The following is a 19,974-nucleotide window of genomic DNA, read 5'->3' on the forward strand; positions in this document are numbered from 1 at the left end:
AAAAGACAAACCCCAGCTGGGACATCTCACTGCCAGGTATTGATGTGGAATGGCCAGAAGATGTGTTACATGGGTGTTCCAAGTAAAGACTTCAAAGGCCTCCATCATGGGGTGGGGGAGAAACAAATCTTTAATTCTTTTACGTTAGCAAAGTAAGAGTAACATGTGGCAAAACCTTAGGGTGTATGGACAATGCAGTTATATAAGATGTTTACAATCTCAGATTATTTTTAGTTTCAGGGTTGAATACACAAGTTCTCAAACACAAGCAGAAAAGATTCTGTCAATTCCATCTTAATTTCTTTAACAGGAAAAGCATAGCTAATATTTCTGCTTTATTTTACTTCTTAACAGCCATGGGAGATTTTACCTAAAAATACTTTTTGTTGTTGTTGTTCTCTTTAAACTTAAGTTATATGGTTCCAAATATTGCTGTATCAAGCTAGTATAAAAGAGTAAGAAAGAAGAACTGAGTCATTTATTTCTTTCATTTAGGTGAAAAACCCATGAAATATAGACCACAACTAACTAACTAACTTCTTGAAACAGATCCCGTTATTTTTTGTTCCTATTATTTGAGAGACCAATAAAAAATCCCACCCTCCTCCTTTAAAATGTTATTTTTTTAAACAAACATTTATTTTCATGCCCACATCTTTATAATACAGAAAAATGGTAATCCTGGGCCAGATGAGAAGACTGTCTCTTCTCTGACACTGCCTGCCAGCCCCTGAACAGGGAGAACAGGAACAGGGTGGCTCTTGCAGGACACTGCTGGCACAGCTGCCTAACTTTCAACAATCTGTAGTTTATGCATTGTTTGAGCCAGTGATTCTCTGTTTTGTTTTACTGCTGTGCTTGTAGCACCAGCGCTGTTTTCTTGTATTTCAAATTCTCTATAGTTGACCTAAACGTTCATTCAAAGGACTTGAACCAAACCTACAAACTCTGCATATGCCTGCAGTACCTCCTTGTGCAAGGAAAGGGGATGGGTTCAATTAAGCCTGAGACAGTGAATTATGTGAAACAGGATCCTTTGAAAACGTTCTCTCCCACTCTCCTGTTCTATCACCGTCTCTTCCAGCTCTAACAAGCAGCAGCTTGTAGGACACTCCTAGGGCAGATCTGAGGTTCATCTCACTGACTATCAACCCTACTTTCAAGAGCCAACATTAACACAGTAAGATCTACCAAATATACTTGCTAATATCAGAGTTTCTAGGAGGAGAACAATTTTAATGTCAGCAAAGTTGTCGGTACAGGGACATACGACTGTACCTGAGACTGTGCATTGACATTGGCCCGATTCGTGACCAACACTTTGACGACTTCTGCTTGTCCAGCGAGGGATGCTATGTGCAATGCTGTGTTTCCTTTCTGGAATTAGAGACAGTGACACTTGAAAAGGGTACAAAACCTGAGCATGAATACATAACAGTACAATCAAGAACACCTCCCACTTTAGAATATAGTATTTCTTGCAACAAAATACTCTTAAACTGAATACTTCTAATGGGTGTGTTATTCTAGAAGACATGGCATGGACAGAAACCAAAACAGGAATCCACAGTTTGTTCAGGAAATCTCCCTAGCAATCTGTGACATTTACTATCATCTGCTATCATTGTTTCTATTAAACAATTATTGAAACCCCGCCCTAGCAGTGGAAAATGGGCAATTACTGCTGCAGCACAGTCTGTAATCACTTGGCCAACACCTTGTGCACAGGCCAGCAGCGTGAACAAGGGAACAACCAGATAGGCCTGACTGACCTTTGTGGCCGCATCCACACTGGCACCTCGCTGGATGAGCTCAGAGACAACTTCTACGTGCCCTTCTTTGGAAGCGAGATGGAGAGCATTCAACCCATTCTGATTTAAAAAAGGAAGGGGAAAAAGAAAAGCAATTAGAGGGATTACCAAAGGTTTTCCAGTTTACCAAGCAAAGAGGAGACAAATTATTATTATCCCACTGAGAGGACTGCTTACAAAAAGCTACACTTAGGTAAACTTTACAAGAGCTAGATTATAAGGACAGAGTAAGAATTAAGTCAAGATATACTGGCTCTGGGGTCTCAAGCTCTGTGTACTGTTCCATGATCTAATGCAATACAAACAGAATGAAAGATAAGGTTGAATAGCACATTCTCCAAGTGCAAGTGAAATGGTGTCTGAGTAAAGGGTTAAAATAAAAAGTTTTCATTGGGTAAGATATGTAAACATGGTTCATCAAAAACCACAAAGTTATCTTTGACATGAAGTTCAAATATAAAGAGAAATTTGAGCAACAGTGAGAAAGGTATTTATCCAGAAAATTTGACCAAAATATTTTTCAACCTGATTTGAAATGTTGATGTCCACTCCATTTTTTAAGTAGTCAAGAGCTTTTTCCAAGTTGCCAGCTCGAGCTGCTCTCAGGTAACTTGCATTTGTGTCAGACTACAAGAAAAAAAGAAAAGTCCCATTAGAAATTAAGGCACAGTATAAAACCACATTTTGGTGGCAAAGGAATTATTAATGATACAACATATTGTACATCCACTTAACTAGACACAAAGATCCCAAACCACCTTATCAAATGTGGGTCAAATCCTGAGCAGGCAGCACGAGGCTCGACTTCACTCATGAACATGAATTATGGAGCACTGTCTCACACGCAAGGCCAGCAGCCAGGGACACATCTGGCACCCAGCATGGCACACAAACAAGGGGAAGCTCAGCACTGGCCTGCATGGAAACCACGCTGCTCTTTCCAAAGGTGCCACACCACTTTCAATGTCCAAGCTGAACAGAGCTGACCAGTGCTGTGAGAACTAACATGAGAGATTTAAAAAAAAAAATCAGAATACTCAACCTTGAAGGACTGGATTAGTGGAATTAAAAACCCCATAGTGCTACAAATGAACACATTTCAAAATCTCATGTCTGCTAACATTTTGGTTTATTTTCTCCATCCTTCATTTTATAGTACATTTTATTGACAACATCTGTCTACATTCAATGAAGAAGCCAGAAATCTCTAGGTACAGTGCCATTACATAAACTGCATTTTCCTTTTTGTCAGACTTCGCATTAAAGATAGCTATGGAAATTTACTTCATGATGACTTCAGCTTTGAACATAAGGACAGCAGAAATGTTGGTTAAGTCAGGAAGGAATCACTGAGAGCAAGTCCCATCCCCAGAGGGTTTTAACAAGTTATGCAAATATCCATGGAGGACAGTTTAGATAATGCTGATCCTGCCTTGGAGCAAATGGAATGAACTGGGTTAGCTTTCAAGAGGGACAAATCACATAATCTTTGATTTTATCTGTGCCACAGCTTTCCCTGGCATGTTGGGCAGTCAACACATTTTTTGTGCCCTCTTCTAGATTGGTATAGCAGGAATTGTCTGGGTTCTTTCACTCTCAGTATCATTTCATCCCAGGCTTACATCATTGCAGCTACCAGTGCATTGTGATCTTTTCACATTTCTGAAAGAGTGCAACAACTACCTTTAGACTAAACAATAAAGGTTGTGAGTGCTAAGAGGAATACAAAGCACCCTGGCACCAAAGCTCAGTTACTTATCTGTTGCTCAAATATAAATATATATATTTTAATTCCAAATTTCTGGATTTGCTGTAGAGTTTTCTCCTCTCCTGTCGATACAGCCACTGCAAACTGGATGTTGTGTTCAAGCATTGCTCCAAGCCCATGGGGAGCCACTTTCATGTGCAGGATGAAGCAATCTTGGGCTCGACAACACCGAAATGGTAAGTGTGTAGGAAATCTGGTTTTCTCCTTGTACCCATACAAGCTACAAGACCATTTCACCAGTACTTCCACTACAACAAGATCTCACTTCTACGAAGAGGACCATTACTTACGAACCAATACTTATGAACTCCCTGTTTTCTCCCGAGTTTTGCACACTTGGCATTCCACTTTGCAGTGACAAGTCACCAGCTTACATTCTTCCCTGCTCTTTATCGCTCTTTTCCAAGCATGCCACACTGATCATCACAAACCAGCTTCTGCAACGTCCTTCCAACAAAACAGCCCCCAAATACTGGTGTTTGGTTAAGCTTCACCAAAAACAAGGTGCTGCTGCAAAGCACACGGTCATAACTGTAAAGACCATGGGGAAGAAAAGCTGCCTTGAGAGCTGCTTTCATTTGGGAGATCATCTGAATTGTGCAATGCAGATTATTACAGGAGACAGGTCATATTCTCAGTGCTTAGCAACAGCAGTCACTGGGGTAAAAAACAGGTCAGCATTTTATCAGCATTATTAAAGGTATGAGGGACTCAATAGAGCGGGAGCCTTTTTGTCAGAGGGCAATGGCATCTCTGTTTGGCACAGTCAGCAAGGGGACAGAATTAACATCAGCTGTTTACAGCTGCTCCTGGGTAGGGAAGGGATGTGCCAGAGCCGCTCGCTCTGGAAAATCAGATTCCGCCAGGCGCATTAATACACACCAGACAAGGAACGCTGCTCGTCCGCAGACACATCCTAATCCAATCTGCTCAAACAAAATGCAGGGGGAGAGGCACAAGGAGCAATAAATAGCTGATAATCACGTTAATCACTAACTACAGTTTCACTGTGGAGGGAGAGCAATGTCTGTGTCTTTTACAGAGTTGGGCGTGACTTTTGGACTTAAGGATTCTTGGAAGACTTAAGGACTCTTGGAAGCACTTGTTCACTAACAGGAGGAATGATAAAGTTCAGGTCACAGTCCCAGCCTTGAGGCAAAATAAAAATGTCTCAAACCAAGCTATCTCAGGTGCTGCTAAGTGGTGCACAAATCCACTCCTGAAATCCCTCAAGCTAACAGCAAGTCCTCCTTTGCTAGCCATCCCTCAAAACTCACTCCAAAACAGCTAAAAGTGTCCAGACACGCCACTGACACCGGCAGCCAGGCTGCCATCCGAGCAGCGGGGTCAGTGTGGTGCTGGGCCCAGCATCCCACTCACCTTTCAGCCTGGACTCCTAGTGCTCAAGCACAAGGGCACTGTGCAAGAAAAGCAGCACTGACACATGCAGGCATGACACCAGCAACTGGGAAGCACTCAGAGAAGCTGCCTTTAACAGCACACTGGCGATGACCCAAACCCTCCCTCGGTTCAGCTGGTCTGAGCTGGCACTTCCAGTTTCCACCTTACTGGTTTCCAGTTACTTGAACGTGATGTGAGCCAATGTGTGAAAGTGCATGAACTGCCTTAGCAGCCAGAGTGGAACACATCCCTGTGCTTTAAGAAAGGGGAAAACCTTTTTTTTCTGGCCTTGGCTGAAGGTCCAAAGCCCTCAGATGGGGTTAGCTCACCCATTCTGGGCCACCATGCACAGGAGCTTTGAGATTTGCACAGAGGGGTAACAGACTGAGGGTGTACAATTGTGCAAGAAGCTCAGCAGGGTTTCTGGGATTCTCTCCATCCATTTCCACCTCTGCCATAAGCAGAAACAAGCAGTAACACTAGAGGGAAAACAGGGACAACATTGTTGGAAACCAAAAGCAGTTTCAGCCTCTCTAAAAGCAGCATTGCCAGCTTCCACTTTCCCTATAACTAAGGCACGACTTCAGACCTGCTCAGATAGAGGAGAGACTTTCAAGCCACCTTCTGCCCTGCAAAATGTCTTGAGTACCCCTGCTAAGGGGTAAACTTCCAAAATCAGGAGAACCAATGAACACTCTCCATCCAAAACCAAAGGAATTGATCAAAAACATCAATCCACAACTTTTATGTTTCTGAACCCAAAATTTCCCAACTTTACATTTGTATTTTAAGCCTAAATTTGTTGGGTTTGGTTTTTTGTTTTTAAATAGCTCAGTAGAGTAGAAAAACGTTATTTGCAATTGGCACTGTTTTGTTCAAAAAAGAGCATCTTGGAGTCCCTGCTAGAGCCTGTAAATTGCCTCAGCGTTACAGTCAGAAACAGCACCAGAGCTAGGCTCAAATCACTGGAGGATTTTAAAGATCAATGAAGTGTAAGAATAATGTTAATAATTATTTTTCTGGATTGCCATCATTCCTGGAAGCCCATCTCAAAGACTGATAAAGGACCTGCTATATGAAGTGCATTAACAGCCACAGTAGGGGGGGAAAAGGGTTTTGGGTTTCCAGCCATCGCCCAGGACACCCATGTGCTCCTCTCTGTGGGCAGTTCTTCTCCACATGCCCATTGCCACCTTCCAAACCAGCTGGTGTTGGAAAATAAGAACCCCACACAGACATAGGCACTCTGTCTACAGGACATTCCCCCACCAGACCCAATGCCTTTATTCTTCAATACTAATTAAACTTCAATATTCCTGAGAAGCATTCTGGATGCTTGCAGCCTGTTCAGATCCCTTTCTCTTCTTTTGTAATCAATCCAAATATGAAATGAAGATGAAAATTGGCTTTTGATTCTCCGTGGTCTTAACAAATATCAAGAGAACAACAGGCATGGGACATACATCAAAGCACCCTGAATCTTAGATGCTCTTGCAGTCAGCCACAAAGATTGAAGCCCTTCCTGTGCATTTGCACTGGATCCCTGTTGTCAGGCTGTGTCCCCAAAGCCTTTCCCTGCGCCCTCATGGGCTTCCTGTGGCTGCTACCTTTTCAAATTCTAGATGCAGATTAAAATTAAAAATCAAGATTCTTACAAGTGTTTTAATTCTTGGAGAGACAAACTTCAGATCCCGTGCACAGCATTTAGCTCTGGAATGGTTATTCAGAGAGTATTTAATAAACAGTGGGTTTATGGGAGTACCAGTACTGATGAATACATAAAATCAAGCTTTTTCTTCACAGATGGAATGATTTCTCCCCTCTCTCCCCATACTTTCTTGGAAGAAAAAGGGGCTGTTTCTAGTTTTAAGAAATGTGCAAATGCAGATGACTGGCTACTGAAGGCAGGTTTTACGCAATATGTATTTCTTTTAGATTTGTGTATTTCCCTTTAACGTATGATGCTATAAGAAAACCCCTTCTCTAATGTACAGCAGGCTGATGAGCTTGCAGACTGCAGGCTGCCTGCAGCACACAACAGTTTTCCAGTCTGGAGCTCATTTTCAACAGCCTTCGTCCCAGGGACATCTCAGGAAAGGGCTGAGGCTGAATAAGCTGTGCTGGCAGCAGCACTCTGTTTGCCAACCCTTCTTTACCTTATGGTCCCCTAGTCCCGCCACAAGATGAAGACTCTGTGGTGCACAGGGACCTGAGAACTGCTTCCCCATTTTGAGGAAAAGCTACAACAGTTTAAAATATTTCTATTGCAGCAAAGACTAACTCCTAAGTCACTTGGATATTACCTTATGCCTCCAGAAAATGCTGATGCTGACTCACGCTAGCAAATACATATTCACTCTTTTTCTTCAAGTGCTTCCAGCGAAGTAAGAGACTATTTATCATGGCTAAAGATGAAAACTATTAGAAAATTTGCACTGACTGTCAATCCAGGGTCTGGCCTGTTTTTCCACTGCACTACAGAGGGTCCCTTAAGAAAACAGAGAATACCTATTATTGAGTGAACCCTTGAAAGTGCAAAGCCATTATTTTTAACGTGCACAGGCCTCCTCCCATAATGGTGGTATTTTATTATGCTCATCTCTCTTTCCTTTGTGTTCTGCTTACAGTGGCCTCTTTTTCAGATTAAAAATCCAGTCTTTTTCACATTGGGAGCAGGGTTTTGTTTTTCACTCCATCTTTAACAGTAGCTGTTGTGAAGGGAAACCCCCAGCAGGTTCCCATTGTGCCAGAGCAGGATGCATTCTGGCTTGAGTCCCAACAAAAAGATGCTAACCATGCCTAACATTTGTTGTGGGGAGAGGCAATGACCTCATTTTAAGGGATGAACTTATGTTACTTCCATTTGGAAATGTGCTCAACAAAGAGAGTCTTACAGCAGCATGAGGTGATCTGAGGAAATGGGTGATAACATTTTTGCTTATTTTTGATAATAGTGGGCTTACTGCAGCCACTGGCAATTTTTCTGCAGGAAAGCTTAACTCTGATGGGCACTAAGCATGACGCTGGAAATGGGAGGACCTTGGCATTTCTTAGATTTTGCTCCTATGCTAATTTAGAATTTTCCTCCAAGCAAATGTGTTACCCTCACTTGGTAAGCAACAAAATTTTATTCCAAATAAACTACAGCAGCCAATTAACAGCAGTGTCTGAACCACATGAAATAAACCAGCCACATCACTGTCATGGGGAGACTCTTCATCTGTCCTCCAAGAGGCTCTAATCCCTTGTATCTCCCTGCTACCTTTTAACTAAATCACTATTAAAATTTTCCAATTGTATCTTCTTTATTAGAAAGGGGGCTGATTGCACTGGATGAATGATGTTCTCTGTGCAAACAAATACTCATGCTTTACATCCCATACTACTGTATGCATTTCTTCTGATAAGGATGTACCAGCCTGGGGCCAACTGCTATCATCTTCAGCTGTGCTGTTAATTACCCTTCAGAGACATGCTTTGGGGATCACAGCCCGAAACACAACCTCAGGGCGACAGGAAAAGCTCCACTCCTAGTGCCTGACAATTAGGAGGACGCATCTTTTGGCTAGGGAAGGCCAGCTGTTTTGAACATGATTGCAAAAAGAGAAACAATATAACTACTAATCAAAACCCAAACGAATCCCTCTAATTGTTTGCCCTATCACACAATTTAATCATCAACTTTCTTTGATCGTATTATCGTATTGAGCAGGATAAAGCAGCCAAAGATACGATGCTATTTGGAATGTCCCCATAAAGGGCCCTATTCCAACACACTAACTTCAGTATGTTTTCCACACGCTAAAAACCATGCTGGTTTTAGGCTGTGCAAAACTTTCTTCATGGTCTACCCTCGTGGAGACTAAAACTTCTTGTATTTCTGTAAAATTTGCATGTGAATCTATAATCAACTGCATTTTCAACAAGTGAGGATCAATCCCTGTACAGTAGTCAATCTTATCATGCTTGTAGAGAAAAATGAAACGTCTCCTGAAATGTTTGAATGAAACATTAAAGCAGTTCAAAACAAGAGCAGAAAACTCACTTTAGATGCAGCTCCTTCCTTCTAGAAATCTTTGGCCAAACCAGGAAAACAATCATGAAAACAAGTAAGCCTCTTTCCTTGCCAGACCACAAGACAAAGTGCAGGTTTAGTATAAACCATTTTCAAGATCACTTGCACCACTCGACCTCTTGGAGTCTGTCTTGGCAAAATGCTGAATATGCGCCCCGTTCCCATGAAAAATGAACCACTTGTAGTGGAAGGTGGTTCAAAAGGACCCACAGCCAGAGATGTCAAGGCTGGTACATCCAAGAACGTTTCACAGCTTCCAGTAAAGAAGGTGTTTGTGGCTGCCCTTAACAGCACAGAGAGGTCTAGAGCACATTGTTTGCTTGCAGTGACAAACGCCTGCTGTGGAGCTGTGATGCAGCTTGCTCACTGTGTAAGTTGCTTAGACTTTGTGCATGCAGCCTTCTTCAGTCAGTCCTGTGACTTGTGACACCACTAATCCCGCCTGGGTGTCTTTAAATGCCTGAATGACTGCTTCCTAAGAAAGCTCAAGCACGAGATAGAAAGGAAAACCAGCTGCTATTGTTTTGATTCTCTACGAATAGCAAAGGGGGTTGTAATTTCCAAGGCACAAAAGACACAGAGCTATGGCAAACTCTTGCCTAACATTCACATTTAATATCTGTAATATGTTGAACATAATATCCAAGTTGAAAATGCCCCTAAAGATGTCATCTCTACTTTATTTACTTGCCAACATAGATACTCAACAAATACAGAATAACTTAACTGCAATTCTATACAAAATTATGATCTGACAACCTAACCAAAACCATCTGAACTGAGACCAAACGTGTCCCACAGAGACAAAGTTCAGACAGGAGGTGAGGGTCTACGCTATTTCCATACACTTTGCCCATTTGCACAGATGAAGTTTTGAGATTTTTGAAACACAGGTTTCATGTGCCAGCTTCACCTGAAGAATTTATGAAAACAATTACTGGTATGAATGTATTAAATTAGTAACACCAAAAGCAAGATCGAGGACTACAAAAATCAATGTACATCTGCAAAACACAGACAAGCTTTCTAAATATGCAAGAACAACAAAGTACAAGAATAATTTTAATGGGAAAACAACATAGAAGTGTATAAGAAGACTGTAAAAGTCTTTAATACTGACTTTTCAGCTATCAGACTGCTGGATGAAAAGACAAATGACAAGGTAAATTGGGACACACTGCTGAAGACCCTAAAACTGGCAAAATCCCTGGTTTCACCAGTGAATCACTGTACTCCATGACAAGTGACAACCAGGGTAAGAAACAGGCCCTTTGTGACCAACTCACATGTATAGGCAATGAAAAGGATCTGATGCATTAAAAGGCAAAAGATTTGGGCATTTCAAATTCAAGACTCATTCTCCAGGCTGAAGGTCTCAGCTGCTAGAAGTTTATTTCAAACTCTGGGAAGAAACTTCTGAACCCATAATGACTCATCTCTCACTCTCTTAAGTTTTCCTACCATACATTTACAAGTGAAAAATCCCTGGCTTTCATAACTGCTACCACAGTCACAAAGAGCCAGAGAAGGGCTGGATGTGCTTCGAGGGCTTCTTCTTATGTTTATATTCACCTGAAGATAATAACTCTCTCATACGTCAAGCTAGATGAGATGCCATTGATCTCCTCCCTGCTATTTTTCTCTCAGAAACTGACTATCCAATGAGCAAGGAGATAATTTCAGCACATCTCAGGCCCAAGTTTAAAGCCACTTCCATGCTAAAGTCACATTCTTCAGATCCCTGCATGAATAATATCAGCCAGTCCACCTCCTCTTCTCTTTGTGCATCTCATTTTAGAATCAGGACCCAAAAAGAAGAGGAAAAGAATTCAGCAACTCTTGTCAAAACATTTTGTAAAGGGTTTTTATTTGTCTATAATTTCAGATGGGGGGAAAAAAAAATCATATCAACCTACATGAGATAATACTGTTGATTTTAGGGAGAGAGATTTTATTTCATACCGAAATATTAACATAAATATGCTTCAATCAGATGTGGTGAAACTAGTGGTAGTAACATGAAGAAAACTCAAGTCAGGGGAAGTGCAATGAACATAAATTTTCCCTAAAAATACTGTAGCAAATAAGCTATAGAAACTATAGACAAGCTACATAATCTATTAAGAGTTTTCAGTACCATGAATTCAGAAATTTCTACTTAATGCCTGCTTTTGAAGTCAACTTTCATTTAAAACCAAATTGATTCTGCCTTGGACTTTGAAATGATAACTATCATTAAACTGAAAGACTGTTTGATAATAACTGGTCAAGCCATTTCAGTAGTGGCAAAAATATACACAGGCACACACCAATTTACCCGGCCAGCACTGCAAACCCCACATATAATTACAGTTTAGGGTTTTTTAGGCTTAAAAGGCATTTGAATGGATAGCTTTAAAGCTATCCACTAGAGGTTTAAGTTTTCTTTATTTTTGCAGGGGACATACAGTTTAGGATTCTTACAAAGAATTACAAACCTTTATCAGTTTATGAGTGCCAATGCATTGGTTTCCATAGCAGGGATTATGACCTGTATCAGGAGTAAAGAACCTCTTCCAATTACACACTTGGACACCTTGTTGAAGAGCTTCTATCTGGAAAACTCCACATGGCTGATGTGACAGACAGAGAACCTGAAGGGCCAGTGGAAATTATCTAAAGAGCTTTTGGGTACTAAGAGGACTCATGAGGCAAGATTTGCAACACAGCCATTAACTTGCTACCAGTGTGTTCTGCAGGGCCAGTTAGAGGCATCCCATGAGGTCTGTCGTAGCAGTTCACCTTAGGAGAGCTTGTAGCATTTACAGAACCACCTGTCCTGACACCTCTTTGTAGACCTGCTGTGAAATAGATATACCCTGGTACAAGGAGAGAGAATCAATGGAACCAAGAAACCAAAGGATTCAAACATCCTCCTAGAGCCAAAGACTGACTGAGGTAATTTTGGTGGTTCAGGAGGAAAAATACCTAACTAGCACTTCCCAAGCTCATGAGGGCAATTTCACACAGGAGAGTTAACAGTCCTCAAATGCAGGAGCAGAGCAACCTGCCAGGAAACAATTTTAATCTTGGCCTGGGGATGCATGAGACCTATTGGAGAATACCATCAGGGAATACTTCAGGCTGTGCTGGCTTAGCCGTGTCCTCCTACAGGACCTGCAATTCCCTGCTGACCACAACCTGCCATAGCTTGTTTTCCATTTCAGTCTGCTGTTGTGGATATGACCCAGTAACTCCAGGCCCATTTTGTAACCCACCACACCTCTGAAAACCACAAAGGCAATGCAGAGCAAGCCAGAGTAGATGTTAGACACACTGCTGCAAACACTGAGGAAAACGTGCCCCTTTCTCCCGGGCGTGGGACACGGCCCGCACGGAGCTGTGGGGCTGGGCACGGGAGAGCCACCGGCCTCCGCACCTCCCTGCAAGGCCTTTCCCCTCCTCTGCCATGATTCAACACTGACATTCACCGCTGTGAATCTGTGCAACGGCGTGGAAAGTTCTGTCGTAGCATTTGTTGGGGCTGTCTGGATGAAATGTATACAGTGGCGTGCGCAGCAAACGTAAATTAGTTTACAAGTGTTTTGTTCCTCACTCCACGTGTTCCAGGTTTGAGGATGAGCTCAGATTCCAATGGGAAAAGTGCTTTTTCCAGCCCAAGCACCAAAATCTGTGAGCAAAAATCAGAGCCCTGCAACTGTTATCTAAATTTAAACTCTAGTTTAAAGCTCTTAAGTCCTGTCCTAACTCTAAATACAAAATTCTATTCTAAAGCAAAAGGAGGGATCTAAATCACTGCTGGGGCAAGGGCAGGACCAGCATTTACAGGTATAAACAGATTGAAAACAGTGATGTAACAGAACAACCCGAGCTGTATGGGGTCTTTGAGATCAACAGGGGGAGAAAGAAAACACAGAGCTCAGTTTTATTCTTAGAGTGAGAGAAAATTACCAAATATACAGATAAATCACTGCAGATCAGGTGATGCCATTTTCACACAATGACTTTTCAGTTACAGAACTGAACTAGTATTTTTCTGGCTTTCAAAGCCATTATGCATTAGAGAGCCAGGATTCTGCAGAACCACAATGATGAATTGATTAGCTCAGGAGAGACTTCAACTTTTTGAACGAAAAATATAAACAGCAGAACTATTAAAACATTTTTCCTCACCTTGACCAGATTTGTTAATTTATTTTAATCCAAAAATTACCACTTCCTCTTAGCATCAGAATGAAATGTGTTTGAAAAACATGTAACAGTTTAATCAAATATAATGATACAATACTAATGAATTAAACTTTCCAAACTGGCCTAAAAGACTTTACTGCTACTATATTTAACAGACACAGATTTAGAACTAGTTTTCAGTGCTACCATTAAAGTGAAGATCAGTTTATCACAGAAATAAGCTATGACCAACCACACCAGCCCTATACAGTGAATCATTTGATGACAGAATGGCCCATTACTGTACAATGTTAAAGTATCGCTCCTGAACAGCAAATTTACAGGATAAACGTGAAGTAGAGCTTGTTTCTCTCTTGCACCTCAGATACTCAGGGCAGCCTATGTAAGATTTAAGTATGTAAGGAATGAAAACAAAACTTACCATAAACATCAGCAAGGAAAAGCTTACTGAACAAATATATACTGTGCCCCTTTCCACTAAACTCCATTTCAAACGCTGCTACACCTTCCCCAAACAATGTATATATGAACAGAAAGAGCACTTTCTATACAGCTTGTAATAAAGCCCTGTAAAGCAAGAGTAAATACCATTCTGGTGCAACACAGAGGGGCAGAGCATCCTGCAGACCAGCACATTGCCAACGCCACGGCTGAGGGCAGACGATTTTCAGCTCTCTCCACTCTCCAAACTGTTGCACACAGAAACTGGAGGGACTGTGTCTGTCAGGCTCTGTGCTGCTGAGGCTCATATAAAGCATCAGCAAAGATGTTTATCACCACGAAAATGGATACTATTGTGCTAAAAAACCCAGGAGAGAGTAAATAAAACTCTCGGGACTGAACAATAGAGAGTTTAATCAAGTACATAAAACATCTGAATAACGAAAGCTTCTCTTACAAAAAATTACTTCACAAAAAAAATCTCCCCAGTAAATGTTTCCACAGTTTTGAAATTACTGGTGGAAATAAGCTTACGGACAAGAACATCTTCACTGGAAAACAACCAAAGTTTTCAAAGATGCTTTTTAGCAGGGAACAACATCCTGTCCTGTGCTGACAACAAGTAAACAACAACATACACATTTAAGAGAACTCACTGCAGTATTTTTTTCAGAGCACAAAGCTATTGCTGACATGGAAATTAGCTTTAAACGGCTGTGTTCTGGCATCAGTAGTATCTCTAACTAAAAAATATTGCCACTGATTGACATTTCCACAAAGCTTGGCACTCATCAGTACTAAAAACACAAATCCACTTTCCTGGGAACCTGGTTTTTTAATTCTGCAGCAGAGTAGCCAAGAGAACTGTTTTGGCTTTGCAGTTTTTAACTGATGTGAATAACCCAAGCTGTTGAAGACCCTCTGAACCTAGTTAACAGAGTATAGGGAAGTCCTTTCACAGCAGCTTCTTGAGGAATTTTTAAATCCCACAGGGAGCACCTTGAAGGTCACTGGGAGTAAGAGTGATACGGGTGCCTCCTTACAAGTCACTACTAGCACACTACCACCACTACAGCTGGCTCCTCTGGAAGTTTAATTGACCTGTGGATTGTCAGTATAAGAGGTGTATTATTTGAAAGATACACCTTAAAAGCACAGATTTTAAACTTTTTTTCTAAATACGCAAGATTGGCTAACGACTTCAATTGTTACAAATATTTGTGTTACTTAAGGCCTTGATCACAAGAACAAAATGTTACAAAATATTTGTGCAACTTTAACCAGCGTCTTCTACAGAGTGTTCTGAACAGAATGCAGCCACTGGCAAGACAGAGAGAACAAATAATTGCAATATTCTATTTGACTGCCACCTCAGCCTACACCGTAATCCAGCCATCAGAAAACAAAATACACCAAACAATCCAAAACGTACCTCTGCCTACATCCAGCTTTGCCTCAAACAATCAAAGACTTAAAACACTAATACAAGAAACTCGATATGCAGATTTCACTCATTTCAGAATCCACAAATGCTTACTTGTTCTGGAAAGCATTCTCCCTCTTCCACTGCCATTTTCTGTGGCCAGATATGAAACCTGATGACTCAATTAGTTAACACTTTGGACACTGCACCATTGCTAAAAATAGCAGCCTCAGGAAGTGCTTTCTTTCTTTTTCTTTTTTTTTTTTTTTGAAGGAACTAAGCACGGTCACTTGTTACACTTCCCTTGGCTGTTTAAATGGCAAAGGACAAGCGATCAGAAGACTATTAAGTTAGTAACGGAGCGTGTCCCAGGATTCCTGGCTCACTTACCATATTTGCTGCCTCCAATCATTCCCCGTGTATGTAATCATGATCTGTGGAATACCCAAAATAGCTGCAGCATCAGCTGATCAGAAAACCACTGCTGCTTGGAATCACTCATGAAACAAGCTTTTGTCATTCTGCTTATCAGCTCTTTCTAATGCAGACTACTTTGAACTATTTCTAAAGGCAACAATAACATCATTTTACACTCTGTGTGTTTTGAATACCACATATGCCTGCCTCCTACTCCGTGGTAATTTTATATTTATTCAGATTTTCTGATGACTAATTATGATAGGTTTGTGTCGCTGGTTCTAGAGGCTGTTTTCCTGAACTAAAAGGCTGTTCTCTTCGTACCTCAAGTTCCTAAACTAGAGAGATTAAAAGCAGTACCAGAGCAAAATAATTTTGCTTCAGAGGAAAGCCCAAAGAGAGGTTCCTGATTTTAGTAAAGCAGACTTCTTCCTTTTCAATGGAAGTTATCATGAGCAACAGGAATTTTCTTCATGCTTCCTTACAGTTACTTACATCAGGAGTGGCTTTAAAGCATGCCCACCTTCTGAGAAAGGGAATATTGAAATCTCTTCAATTCACCACAAGCTCCTGCACAGCATGCACTGCACTTGCCTGTTACACATCTCACCTCACACCTGTGAGCTCAGCACAGATATTCACTGGCACAGAAGAACAGCAAAGGGGAAGTGGAGGAAAAAGTAATCGAGGCCTAATATTTTGGTCAGACAAGATAGGCCTAACGTCTCATTTGTTGATGAAAGGAAATAAGCTGTATGTAAAATACTACTGGGATAATTTAAGTTTTCCAGAAATATATCTCCATGTTTGCATCAACCAGAGCCCAGCCACAAGGCAGGAGCTCTGTGCTCTTGAGCTTAAACACAGAACTTGTTGCCAATTATCTATGTAGACATCTCTGTATTCAGAAGGTGCAAAATTTGAGGCCCTGGTGCACAAGCCATGCACTCAGGTGGATCTGGTTTGAAAATACTTCATTAGCGTCACCGATGATGCATTCTATTAACAATCACCCTGTGTTCCTGCACATTTTTGCTGATGGCATTATAGCATCCATGACTAAGACCCACTTCTGCCACTGACTAAATACAGAGAAGCCAACAGCTGTCTGCAGGGTGGAGGAACCTCCTACCTTGATTTAAGTACAAAAGGATGACCAAGCCAGTTTAAATGAATTTACCTCACTGACGTATCTGCACAGAGCTCCCTGTGACAGAGATTTCAATCACTACCCCACAGCTACCTCAGCAATGCTGTTACTGCAAGCCACCACAACAAAACAAAGTATCCTGTATACTCAATTTCTAAAACTGAACGATTTAGCATTACTATTAGTTTTGAGAATGTTAATTTCAAAACAATAAATGCAAACATCCCAGTTCTAGAAACCCAAGATCACAGGGTTACTATCCAGTGTCTGAATTTTTGTTTCTAGCCAAAGAGAAGTTGGCTCTGAATAAAATCCAGGTACCTAGATACCTTTCTTCTGCCTTTGAAAAGGTGCTTGAGAACAAGGAGAAAGGAAATATGATTTCTGTAAGGGGATTGTTGGGGTTTTAGGAGCTCTCCTGTTTTTTTGGTTTTTTTCTGTTAAAGGAATTTCCCCCCATACATGTTGCTAGGGGAACAAATGGCTGGGTACTTCAGAAAAACAAAAGAGCTGGCTACTTTTTTGTTTCACCTGGGTGTGTAGTCAGTAAGTCTCTGGCGTTTGGACAGAGAGGGAGTCTGCTTTCTTCGGCTGCTTTTTTTTCTGCTGGAGAAGCCCCGGGATCCCCAGCCCGCCTTCCCTGCCCCGCTGGGAGCTGGGCCGTGGCCGCCCTGCCCCGCTGCTTCGAGCCTTCGCTGCGTTGTAGCCCTGCTCGCCCTGCCTGCCCCAACCCCCGGGGGGTTCCCCGTTTGGATGCATCTCATCTGCCACCCGGGATTTGCGTTCGTCCCTGCCATTCCAGCCTGCTGTTCCTGAGAGCCCGGGATCAGCTGCCCAGGGGTTTGTGAAGCCTTTGTTCCATCCCTTCCCGGGATCCCAGGGCACCAGAGCCGCGGGTTTCCCGAGCTCGCTCCGGAGCGCCCCCTGCAGCCGCGGGGGAACCATCGCACCTGCCCTGCTCACCGGGAGCCGCCAGCGCCCCTGCCGGCTGCGAGCGGAACTGCACCCGAGGGGAAAGGGCCCGACAGCCGAGAAGGCTGGCACTGGGTTTGTGATTGCTGTTACTGCCATGGTTATTGCTGTTTGTTTGACTGGTTATACACATATAGATATATCATAGTAAAGAACTGTTATTCCTATTTCCCACATCTTTGCCTAAAAGCCCCTTGATTTCAAAATTATAATAACTTGGAGGGAAGGGGGTTGCATCTGCCATTCCAAGGGAGGCTTCTGCCTTCCTTAGCAGACACCTGTCTTTCAAACCAAGACAGGGATTCAAGGGAATCACACGAAGTTTAAAACTTGTCACATAGCTCTCTTTTGTAGGCGAAAGGATTAAACTGGGCAGTTTTATGGAAACTGACAATTCCCTGCAGAAGAGCAAGCCCACTGTGGGGTGGTGCCCCACGCCCCCGGACTGCAGCCTCCTGGCACAGGCTGTTGACACAGAACTGCCAATCCCGAAGCCAAGCTGGCAGTGGAGAAACAACGTTTTTAGGGACAAGGATTCTCTGCTGTTTTACTGGTGGGCCATCCCCCTGTCCCTCAGGCAGCCCAGGGCCATGGCCAGTGCCAGCACGGTCTGGGTGCCAGCCTGCTCCCTCCAGGAGCTCCCCCGACACCGCTCTCCCCACACACTGCCTGCTCATTTATTCCGCTACAGCTACTGTGCTTTTCCACTTGCCGGCTCTTGGCCTTTGGAGCTCACGTCAGTGACACCAGTGATGTCTGACACCAGTGGATGACTGACCCAGGCCACTGCCTATTAACCTCCACAAAACTGGCCTGGTTCAGGCTGTGACATTCCCACAAGAGAAGTTGTCCAATTCTCTCTCCATTAATTTTAAAAGAGCGATGTTCAGAATTACAAAAGAAAAGCACAAAGAAAAATTAAAATCTGCCAGCACCAAAAATTCATCTCAGCACATTCACATCCATCAATTCAGCTCTGATTACTGACTGCCATAAATCATAGTGACACTGTATTTTTTTTTTTAACCTTGTGAATCAGTTTTAGAGCATTCAGTATGATTTCTCACATGCATGCTATTAACAAAGGGTAATAACAGAAAGGCTCAATACTAACGGCAAAATCAATTTCTTATAGATTTTGGGTAAAATTTCCAGGATCCTTTTATTACTTTGCATTGTGAATTACATGATCTGCAAATTCCAACAGTAATTCTTAGCTTGGGAGAAAGAAAGGGCCTTGGATACAATCCTGTAATGAGTAGATATGCAAGGAAAAAAACATCTCAACAATCAATCTCCTCCCCTCTTTGAAAAAGAAAAAAAGCAACAAAACCCCTTTACAATCTCATTAAAATGGCAGATTTGGTACAGATGGAGAATTCTTTTAAACAGAATAGTGGAAATGTCCTTTTACATTATCACTACGCTGCTCCTCGACCAGATGGAGTGCTTATGATTACTGGCTTGGAAGCGACGTGCAAACAAAGCAACACATGGCAGAATTTAGCAGAAAGAAAAACAGGGTTTGACATGAGATGCAAAACAATATAAATAACTCTCCAAGAAAGGGAAAGGCAAGCTGAAATAGTTGAAACCATAATCTGGAGTTACTGGTCCAGATTTTGCAAAGAGAAAGAATTTTTTTTTTTTCCCTGAAACTTCAGACAGTTCAGAAAGATCAAGAGTCAGCTTTAGAACAGGAGTTCTAAAGACACAGACCCCTGTGCATGGCTAACAGGCTTTTACAAAGCTACTATCAAGATAACATTTGCTTAAATTTACATTACATTTACTCATTTATCCTTTAACTGTTGAAATTGCGGGCACAGAGAATGCGCAGCCACAGGAACAAAATTCAGAGTTATAAGGTGCCAAAAGGATCTGTGTGAATTGTGTATTACTTTTTTTTAAGTGTCTGTTCAACCACCATCCATTACGTTTGCTATACTGCCATTCAAATTACGCCAGCTCAGATCATCTGCTAGAACATACACAGAATTAGAATTCTATAGCCAGAAGCATATGTTCTCTCTCAATAATGAAAAAAAAATTAAACATAAAATGAGGATAGGAAAACAATACTCCAAATATTAAATAAGTTGAAGTCACCCAGCACAATATTTTTTTCCCAAAAAATGTGCCGTATGTTCCTGTGTCGTCTATTGCTCTTGAATAGAAAGGATCTACCAAATCTGTAAATCCTTTAGTTAACTTTTTTCCTTTACTTTGACAAGGCTATCAGCTATCACACAGAACGAAAACCAGTAAATTCCGTAACTTCTGTTACAAGATAGTTAAAATCTCTCTTTAAAGGCTTTCCAAATG

General features: G+C 41.8%; 1 protein-coding gene across 33 annotated transcripts in view; it reads right to left on the minus strand.

Moving 5' to 3' along the window:
• ANK3 (ankyrin 3) overlaps positions 1-19,974 on the minus strand; it is a 347,313-nt gene that overhangs the window by 137,518 nt on the left and 189,821 nt on the right. For 32 of the 33 annotated variants that reach the window (XM_048311273.1, XM_048311276.1, XM_048311277.1 and 29 more), the window contains exons 2-4: positions 2,337-2,438; positions 1,773-1,871; positions 1,279-1,377 (exon numbers count right to left, since the gene is read on the minus strand). In XM_048311273.1, coding sequence (XP_048167230.1) covers positions 1,279-1,377; positions 1,773-1,871; positions 2,337-2,438 — 300 coding nt within the window. Of the gene's footprint in view, positions 1-1,278; positions 1,378-1,772; positions 1,872-2,336; positions 2,439-15,224; positions 15,276-19,974 lie in introns of those variants that run through there. The other variant, XM_048311275.1, reaches the window with a different exon arrangement.

Source organism: Corvus hawaiiensis, chromosome 8, assembly GCF_020740725.1.
Source record: "Corvus hawaiiensis isolate bCorHaw1 chromosome 8, bCorHaw1.pri.cur, whole genome shotgun sequence".
In the NCBI taxonomy this organism is placed as follows: domain Eukaryota; kingdom Metazoa; phylum Chordata; class Aves; order Passeriformes; family Corvidae; genus Corvus; species Corvus hawaiiensis.